At 43.6% G+C, this 9,279-nt stretch overlaps 1 protein-coding gene across 3 annotated transcripts; it reads right to left on the bottom strand.

The window, feature by feature from the left end:
- Window positions 1–7,668: 7,668 nt before the first annotated feature.
- Window positions 7,669–9,243, bottom strand: TSTD1 (thiosulfate sulfurtransferase like domain containing 1). Of its 3 annotated transcripts, none has more exons than XM_043876947.1 (4): window positions 9,111–9,243; window positions 8,643–8,765; window positions 7,951–8,110; window positions 7,669–7,861 (listed from the first exon to the last, which is right to left on the bottom strand). In XM_043876947.1, exons 1-4 carry the CDS (start codon window positions 9,226–9,228, stop codon window positions 7,810–7,812), a joined length of 453 nt encoding a protein of 150 aa, XP_043732882.1. In that variant the 5' UTR covers window positions 9,229–9,243; the 3' UTR covers window positions 7,669–7,809. The 3 variants fall into 3 exon arrangements, with proteins under 3 accessions (XP_043732882.1, XP_043732879.1, XP_043732881.1); XM_043876944.1 differs by having other exon boundaries at window positions 8,994–9,149; XM_043876946.1 differs by lacking the exons at window positions 8,643–8,765; window positions 9,111–9,243 and adding an exon at window positions 8,295–8,606 and having other exon boundaries at window positions 7,951–8,211.
- Window positions 9,244–9,279: the final 36 nt, after the last annotated feature.

The following is a 9,279-nucleotide window of genomic DNA, read 5'->3' as shown; positions in this document are numbered from 1 at the left end:
AAAAAGGAAAGTTTAGGAGATTGAAGAATGGGGAGAAGTACGTGCAGAAACTGTACGTGCTAGGGAAGTGTGTTAGGATTGGTGAGCAGGAACAAGTGCCTTCAAGACATTCTAGACATAAATTTGAAGAGAGACCAGTCAAGCTGGTGTGACTTTTACTCCAGCTCTTTGACTGTAGAAAAATAGTAAGTGGTTAGTTGGATGTGACCATAGATGGAGAAAGCATCAAGGATGTTAGAGTGGTATTTAAGGGAGTGGCACTTAATTCTGTGTTTCCCAGAGTTTTTTGGGTTTTTGTTTGTTTTTGCTAATATAAGCAAATATCAAAATATATGCATATTGTTTTACTTTTACTTATTTATTATTTTGCTTTTTTTTTCTTTTTTACACAGAAGATAGCATACATTTTTTTCACCTGAAAATATGTCTTGGAGAATGCACTTCTCAAATGAATTGTTTCATCATTCTTTTTTACAGTTGCATAATATTCTATTTGTAAGCTTCCCTGGTGGCTCAGATGGTAAAGAATCTGCTGCAATGCGGGGGACCCAGCTTTCGTCCCTGGGTTGGGCAGATTCCCTGGAGAAGGAAATAGCAACCCACTCCAGTACTCTTGCCTGGAGAATCCCATGGAAAGAGGAGTTTGGCGGGCTCCAGTCTATGGGGTGGCAAAGAACGGGATAGGACTGAGCAACTAACACTTTACACTTCTAAGGGCTCTTTATACGGTCCAGGAATTAGCCCTTTGTGTATGCTATGACTTGAATTTTCCCTTTACTTTGTCTTTTGACTTGTGTGATGTTTGTTTGTTTGGGGGGCTTTTTTCCTTTTGTTTTGCATTTTGTTTTTCTTTTTTGGCCGTGACACACAGCATGCAGGATCTGTTCCCAGACCAGGGATAGAAACTGCGCCCCCTGCAGTCGACGAATAGGGAAGTCCCTATTTGTTTTTGTCTTGACCACCCATAAGCTTGCTTGTTTTGTATTGTTTCTTATCAGTCTCTTCTTTCTTGGGCTCTAAATTTTGACTCAGAATGAGAGATCTTCCTCACTTTTATTTGTTGCAACTTGTTTTCTTATAATGAACCTTTGCTGTGTGTTCTCTCAGCAACTCTCACGTACCCAGTACAGTATTATTAACTGAGGGTCAGCGTGCTGTACACGACATTCCCATCACTTTTTAAATTAACTTTGCAATAGAGTTACTTTACCATGTCGCATTACTTTCGGCCGTGCAGCAGTGAGTCAGCTGTCTATATACCTATATCCTCTTTTTAGATTTCCTTCCCATTTACGTCACCAGTGAGCACTGAATAGGGCTCCCTGTGCTACAAGGAGGTTCTCATTAGTTATCTGTTTTATACGTAGTATTGTATACGTGTCAGTCCCGATCTTCCAGTTCATCCCACCTCCCTCTCGCCCTTTGGTATCCATACATTTGTTCTCTACACCTGTGTCTCTATTTTCTGCTTTGCAGATAAGGTCATCTGTACCATTTTTCTAGATTCCACATACAAGTGATATTCTATGATTTTTTTTTGTCTTTCTGCCTTACCTCACTCTGTATGACAGTCTCTAGGCCCATCCACATCTCCACAGATGGCACAATTTCATTCCTTTTTTATTCCATTGTATATATGTGCCACATCTTTATCCACTCCTCTGATGATGGACATTAGGTTACTTCCACATCTTGACTATTGTAAAGTGTTGCAATGAACATTGAGGTTCCCCACTTTTAGATAATGAAATAATTCTTCTTGATAGTTTCCATTTTTACTTTAAATTTTTGATCAGTTTGAAACTTATCTTGGTATAGATTGTGTGGTTTGGAACCCATCTATCTAATTGCAAACAACCACCTTATTATATATTGTAATAGCCGGTAGAACTTGCTCCCGTTCATGTTCTTTTTTTTTTTTTTTTCCTGGGAATTCTTAATTTCAACTAAACTGATACATTTATGGAATTGAGTCTTCCTACCCAAGAATCTTCTGCTTTTTCTTTCATTCAGGTCTTCTTTTAAGGTTTTCATTTTCTTCAATATGTTTTGAATTTTCTTTGTAAGTTTAGTCCCAATTATGCAGAATAATGATGATAATAATAGACACACATGAGGTCAACTGGATTAGGAGGAAAATAAGGGCATGAGGAAAATAATAGTGAAACTGAGGTAAGGTCAATTAATTGGAGGACTTGACAGGTTGAGGAATATGATTAGGACTGGAAAAACTAAGGGAATGAATGAGCTGGAAGGACTTCCCTCTGGGAAATACTATCAAGTCTAGGTTCTTTGGACTCTCAACTTTCCTGACTCCTACTCTCCTTAGAGTCTTCAGCTATTTAACTGATATTTTCTTTTTTTTAATTTTTTTACCTTTTTTTCATTTATTTTTATTAGTTGGAGGCTAATTACTTATACTAATTACAATACTAATTGTATTGTAATTACAATAAAATACTAATTACAATATTGTAGTGGTTTTTGCCATACATTGACATGAATCAGCCATGGATTTACATGTGTTCCCCATCCTGATACCCCCTCCCACCTCCCTGTTTAACTGATATTTTCTTTTAACTTAAAAAATTTGCTTTCCTATAGTCCATTTCTTGTGTCTAGTTTACTTAGTGTTTTATTCTTTGGTTAATATTAATTCCAGGAGACATGGCCTATTATTACCATGTAAACATTAACTGAAATGAAGCTGGTGTAGTTGTAATAACAGCAGATAAAATATACTTTAAGGTAGAAAGCATCATCAAAGATAAAGAAGGATGTAATAAGAAAAGGATCCATTCCAGAGGAAGCATAGCAATTCTAAATCTGGAACATCTAATAACATCATCTCCAAATATATAAATAAAAATGCCAGAAAAAAAAGAGAAAAGACAAATCCAAATCACGATGAAAGATTTAAACACATCTCTGTAAGTAGCTAATAGAATAAGCAGGCGAAAAAAGAAAAATCAGCAGAGCTATAGATTTGAACAAAATAATTAATAAACTGGGACTGATATATTAATATATAGAACACTGCACCTCAAAACTGTAAAATATATCTTTTCAAGTGTTCATGGGACATATGCAAAAATCAACCATACAGTTGGCTACAATGCAAGTTTCAACATGGTTTAAATGATTCAAATCTCAGTATATGTTTTCTGAGCAGAAGCAGTGGTTATTTGAGTATGTAAAAAATCATCAAGCTGCACATTTATGTTATCTGACTCTTGCATTAAATATATTTAAAAAAAAAACACTTTTCCACTGCCAGTCATAAATTCCCTTCCATCAAGTTTCACTTATATCTATGCTATTTTATTTACCTTGTTGTGTTTATTCCTACATACATCTCTAAATCTACACATTTTGAATGGCAGGCACTTTTCATATGTTTACATATGTTATTCCAGTAAACTTTCAGAACCATCCAAACAGATAAGTCTTTTAACCCCAATTTTATAGACAAGGAAAGTGAGAATTGGAAAGTAACTTGCAGTGACCACTAAGGAGTGCTGAGTCAGAACTGGAACTCAGAACTCTGATTCACAGCCTTGATTCTTTACAAAACATGCTGTAATACCACTCTTGAGTATTACTCCCAATTTTCTCCCCTTGCATTTCCCTCCCTGGATTATTAAACACCTCAGTAAAAATTCAGCATCTATTGAGTACCTCCTTTATGCAGTTCTGGTTTCATTCTTGGCCATACAGAAATGAAATAAACAGCCCCTCCCCTTAAAAAGCTCAGTCCAGGACTTCCCTCGTGGTCCAGTGTTTAGGAGTCCACCTGTCAAAGCAAGGGACACAGTTTCCATCTCTGGTCCAGGAAGATTCCACATGCCTCAGAGCAACTAAGCCTGTGCACCACGACTACTGAACTTGTGAGCCCTGGAGACCGTGTTCTGCAGCAAGAGAAGCCACCGCAATGAGAAGCCCATGAGCCACAACAAGAAAGTAGCCTCTGCTCACCCCAATTAGAAATAGCCTGCACGCAGCCACAAAGACCCAGCACAGCCAAAAATAAATCAATTTTTAAAAAAAGAGCTAGGTCCAAGGGGAAGAACCACATAAATTACAATACAGTGTGATAAGTGCTACATAGAACTGTGTACCTTCTCCACCGTTCTTCTCTTCCCTCTGACCTTCATGAATCAGTTACATAATTTTATCGGGTTATTTTTCTTCCTTTTCCTTCAGTTTAAAAGTCCTCTGGATGAAGATAGCAAGCATCCTGCCAAATACATTCTTCTAATTTTTGTGAAATTCAGAGTGGCACAGAAGAGACTGGAAGCTTCCCAAACAGGGTAAATGGTGAGTAAAGGCCAGAGTCAGAGGGAGGAGGATCTACTCAGGCCACTAAAGAAACTAGCCTGATGGGAGCTGGCACTGAAAGATGTGTTTGAAAAGTCAGGGTGATGCCAGATCCAGACTAAAGACTGCTTGGAATGCCAGGTCAAGACACATGCTTGGGCCACTAGGCAACAAGGACCTATTGTAAATGATCAACTCTGACTGATAAGATTAAAATGTGATTTTAAGGTTGCTCAGGCAGCAACGTTTCAGAGAGACTGAAATTAGGAGATTCTGAGAGTTGGGAGGCTAGTAAAGCTCAACAAACACCTACTGAGAACTTGAGTCCCACGCAGTGGAGATAGGGAACCAAAAGCCAGTTCCTACCTTTGAGGAATTCATAATCAATTGAGAGAGAAACAACCAAAATGTAATGCAATAGATACGATGACACTCAACACAAACCTAAGGTAGACAAAGTATGATGAGAGAGGGAAGTCTGATGTAGCAAGGCAAGGCAAAGACAGGGAGCTGGCACACTCCAGCTCTTTTTTTTTTTTTTTTTTAGCTGCACTGCACAGCATGTGGGATCTTAGTTCCCAGACCAGGGATCAAACCCTCACTCTCCGAAGTCGAAGTGCAGAGTCTTAACCACTGGACCACCAGGGAAGTCCCCACACTCCAGCTCTTCAGCCTCACCTGCTGACATAGTTAGCTATGAGGAAAGGGAAAGAGAACCTTAAAGGGCAAGGTAATAAGCTGGCCCAGCCCCACAAGATTATGACCCACAGTTAATGATGGGGAAAGAGGAATGTTCTCTTAACAATGATCAAGCCAGGGGGCATGGTCAGGGAGTAGGTCAGCTCAGTTTACTTCCAGGATTCTCTCTAACCCTCATCAGCTGAACGGAAGAAAGCAAGTATTGTAGGTTGGCAGACCAGGAAGGAAGCTAGAAAACTAGTTTAGGTGACAGAAGATAGAAAATGGTTGTCTAAAAAAAGATTAAGGATGGAATTGACTGGTCCCAGAGAAATTTTGGAGATTTCAGTGTTCTATATCTTGGTTAGGATGCTTGCTTCAAGTAAGTGTACAACTGTCAAAACTCAATGAAGTGAACACTTAAGAACACTGCATTTTAGGGAATCCCGGGGCAATCCAGTGGTTGGGACTCCATGCTTCCACTGCAGAGAGCACAGTTTGGATCCCTAGTTGGGAAGCTAAAATCCCACATGCCATGCCAAAAAAAAAAAAGGCATTTTATTGTAGGTAAATTATGCTTCACTAAAAAAGAAATGCTATAATCAAATTATAAAATTTGAGGAGAGATAAAAGAAGACTAGAACAGCTGAGACTCAACAAGGGAAATCTGGGACTTCCCTGGTAGTCTAGTGGTTGAGAATCTGCCTGCCAATGCAGGGGACACGGGTTTGACCCCTGGCCCGGGAAGATCCCAGGCTTCCCAGGTGACACCAGTGGTAAAGAACCCACCTGCCAATGCAGGAGATATAAGAGACGCAGGGTCTATCCCTGGGTTGGGAAGATCCCCTTAAAGAGGGCACAGCAACCCATTCCAGTATCCTTGCCTGGAGAATCCCCATGGACAGAAGAGCCTGGTGGGCTACAGCCCATGGGGCCACAAAGCGTAGGACATGACTGAGGTGACTTAGCACACACGCATGCTGGGAAGATCCCACATGCCAAAGGGCACCTGAGCCCACATGATGCAGCTACCGAAACTCGAGCACGCTAGAGCTCTGCAACAAGAGAAGCCACCAGCAAGAAAAGCCCAAACATCACAAAAAAGAGTAGCCCCTGCTCACCGCAACTAAAGAAAGCCCCTGGAAAGCAATGAAGACCCAGCACAGACAAAAATAAATAAAAAATTTTTTTAAAGAGGGAAATTAAAGTCCAGGAAAAATTTCCCAACCAGTCTGAGAACCAAAGAAATTTTGGTATTTGAGGAAAGAGTAACTGACATCTATTATTTGCCAGACCCTAGACTAGACTCTTTCACATATTTCAAGTTTATCTCCAAACGCAACAATGTCCAGCTAAACTCAGTATTGTGACTAGTCCAGGGAAAGAATGAAATGGGTTTGTGAAAGGAGGTGGAGAGCTCAGATGAATGGAAGATTTTATGCAGTGTGCAGTGTAGACTGTGAAGTAAAAGATGTATAAGGGCTGGGTACAGTCCCAAAGGCAGAAGCGGGAGAGGAAAAGGTGAGAGAAAGGCAAGGAATATAGGAAATGCCTCCAAGGAATTTCTTCAGAAACTTGAAAAATCAGAAAACTGGGTCCATCTTTGACTCAACCTTCTCTTTTACAAATTAAGGAGTGAAGTTTTTTATAATCAGATTTAACAAGTCAGAACTCAGGGACTTCCCTGGTGATTCAGTGGCTAAGACCCCTGGCTCCCAAAGCAGCGGGTCTGAGTTTGATCCTTGGTTAGGGAACTAGATCCCACATGTACCAATTAAGAGTTTGCATGCTTCAACTAAAGATCCTGCATGCCTCAATGAAGATTCAGTACAGCCAAATAAATTAATTTAAAAAAAAAACAAAAACTCTGACATTGAAATATTTAATAGGTCTGGAAGGATATGCATTAAACCATGAACCACGACAGAGGGAAATTACATACCTACTGTATAGTGTTGCATTTTGCCTCCGTGAGTATGTGCTGTTTCTTTCTGTGTTTCTTTTAAACCAATTAAATTCTGTTAAATCTACTGTGGGATCAAGGAACTGTGCTGGTAAAAACTCAGACCTCTTTCTGGTGGCACAGGGGGAGCTCCTCATACCTGTGACCTATGCTTGGGATTAGGGGTGGCATCCATTCCTTCACCCAACTGCCTGGGAGAACCATTTCATTTCCTTAACCCAGTGACAAAGTCTGAGGGAAATGAGGTTGGGGCTGGGGACCTGAAGACCTAGAGCAACGGTACACACACTTTCTATAAAGGACTAGATACTTCAAAGAACATATAGTTTCTGTTGCAACTATTCCCCCATTTTGGCACAGTAATAGTCACGGACAATGTGTAAACAAATGGTCATGGTGGCAAGACCAAGTGGGGCCATAGTTTACTGACCTCTGGTCTAGTTCTGGCTCCTTACTGCATATCAGAATTACTTGAGGGCCTTGTGAAATCAGCTCCCACCAAATCAGAGATGAGGCCTAAGTTTTGTTTTGTTTTTTAAGCTACCAGGTGATTCTGGATTATTGTCTTTCAGCAAACTTCTGGGTGTTTTGGTTTTGGTTTTGGTTGGGGGACAGATGAATGCTGGAAGAAGGACCTAGGGCGGAATTGAAGTCTAGGTTATGATTAGAACTGTTTTCAGTACACCTGACAAATTAAGTGCTTCCAATACTTTGATTAAATGCTCTTTATTTGCTGCTTTTCATGCACAGCACTGTAAGAAGTTGCTCAACCCAACAAGAGCCCCTTCATCACTCTTAGTTAAGGCGGCCACTGGCAGCGGGGAGGGAGCATTCAGTAAGCCACATTCTACCTAACCTTCTTTCTGGAGCCATTCTCTATAGGCCCCTTCATAGTTCCGAGCCCTGTGAAAAAAAATAGGGGTGAGGGAAGGACAGAGCCCAGGAGGCAGTCCCCAGGCACCACCGCCCCCGCCCTCTTACCAAGCCCATACCCTTTGTATCCAAGGCTCTGGGCCAACTGCGTGGCCTGCAAGCCCCGCTTGCCCATCTGACAGAAGAAAATGAGATTCTCTTCCAGCTTTGGCTTCTCAGCGGAGTACAAACCCTTGAAAGCAGCTGGCTCCATCTGCAGGGCGCTTTCCAACTCTGAAACTGGGAGGAGGAGTAGAGAGGATACAATGGAAAGCCGGCAGTTGGGCAATCTCAGGTTCAGTGGTTGGGTCTGGAAGGACCGGTCCTGTGGTCGAACACATCTCCAAGGGGCCCCAAAACAACACATGGTGACAACTCCTCCCCCCTCCACCCCCACCCACTTCAAGGACAGGATATGTCCTACCTGCCCAGGAGGTCAGCCAAACCACCTCTGAATGGAAGCCACTTCCCTAGTTTGTGAGGAGGCGCGGGCAAACTCAGGCATCCAGCTTTGGGGAGGTCAAGCGTGTGAATCCGGCCTGCCCCTTCCTCATTGCCTGTTACCCCCTCAAACTGGAAGGGCCAGTTCCGCTGCCAGGATCCGCCTCCCATCAGCCCTTCTTAAGCGAAGTTTGGGGGCCGGGAGCCACAGGAATACCGGACCCCTGTAACCTGTGCCTTCCCACATCATCCTAAATGAGGTCCTATTGGCTAAGACCCTCCTAAACTGTCTCCAATCCACCACCAGGGCTTACCCCCCTCAATCCCGTACCCGGGATGTTGACAGCCCCAGGGATGGTTCCAGCCGCCGCCTCCTCCCGGGATCTCACGTCAAAGAGCCGAGCCCGGCCCGAGGCCAGGAGCGAACGGAGTTCAGGGAGCGAGACCGTAGGCTCTGAGGAGAGGGGCACGCGAGCCTTGAGGGAAGCAGGACTGCCGCCCGCTCGCCTGCCGCGGGGCCCCCCTCACCTGGCCGCGCCCCAACCTGGCGGGGGATGCGTGAGGACCCCTCCGCCACTCCCCTTCGCGCCTCCCTCCGCGTGCACCTCCACCGGGGGCGTTCCGAGAGCTCCTAAGGCCACAAGTTGGTCTAGACCTGATCCCAGGTCTCCCCTGCAGGTACCTCCAGCCATGGTGCGCACCGCAAATGGGAGTTTCAGGAACCTGGCCCCGGCCCGCCCCCTGGGAGCGGGCAGCATCTCCCCCGCCCTCCCGAAGCTGCAGCTGAGCCGAGACCCACCGGAACCGGAAGCAAAGGCACCGCCTCCCGCACAGCCCCCGCCGCACCTGTTCCCGGTGCTCCTAACACTCGCAAGAGAAATCCTCGCGATTGCGGGCGTGGACGGCCAACGACACATTGGCCCGGCCCAAGTAGTAGGACTCGTTGTCGTAACCATAGGAGCTCAGAT

This window comes from Cervus elaphus, chromosome 20 (assembly GCF_910594005.1).
Source record: "Cervus elaphus chromosome 20, mCerEla1.1, whole genome shotgun sequence".
Lineage (NCBI taxonomy): Eukaryota > Metazoa > Chordata > Mammalia > Artiodactyla > Cervidae > Cervus > Cervus elaphus.
Note: the sequence above shows the minus strand (reverse complement) of the source record. Positions and strands in the feature narration are given on the sequence as shown.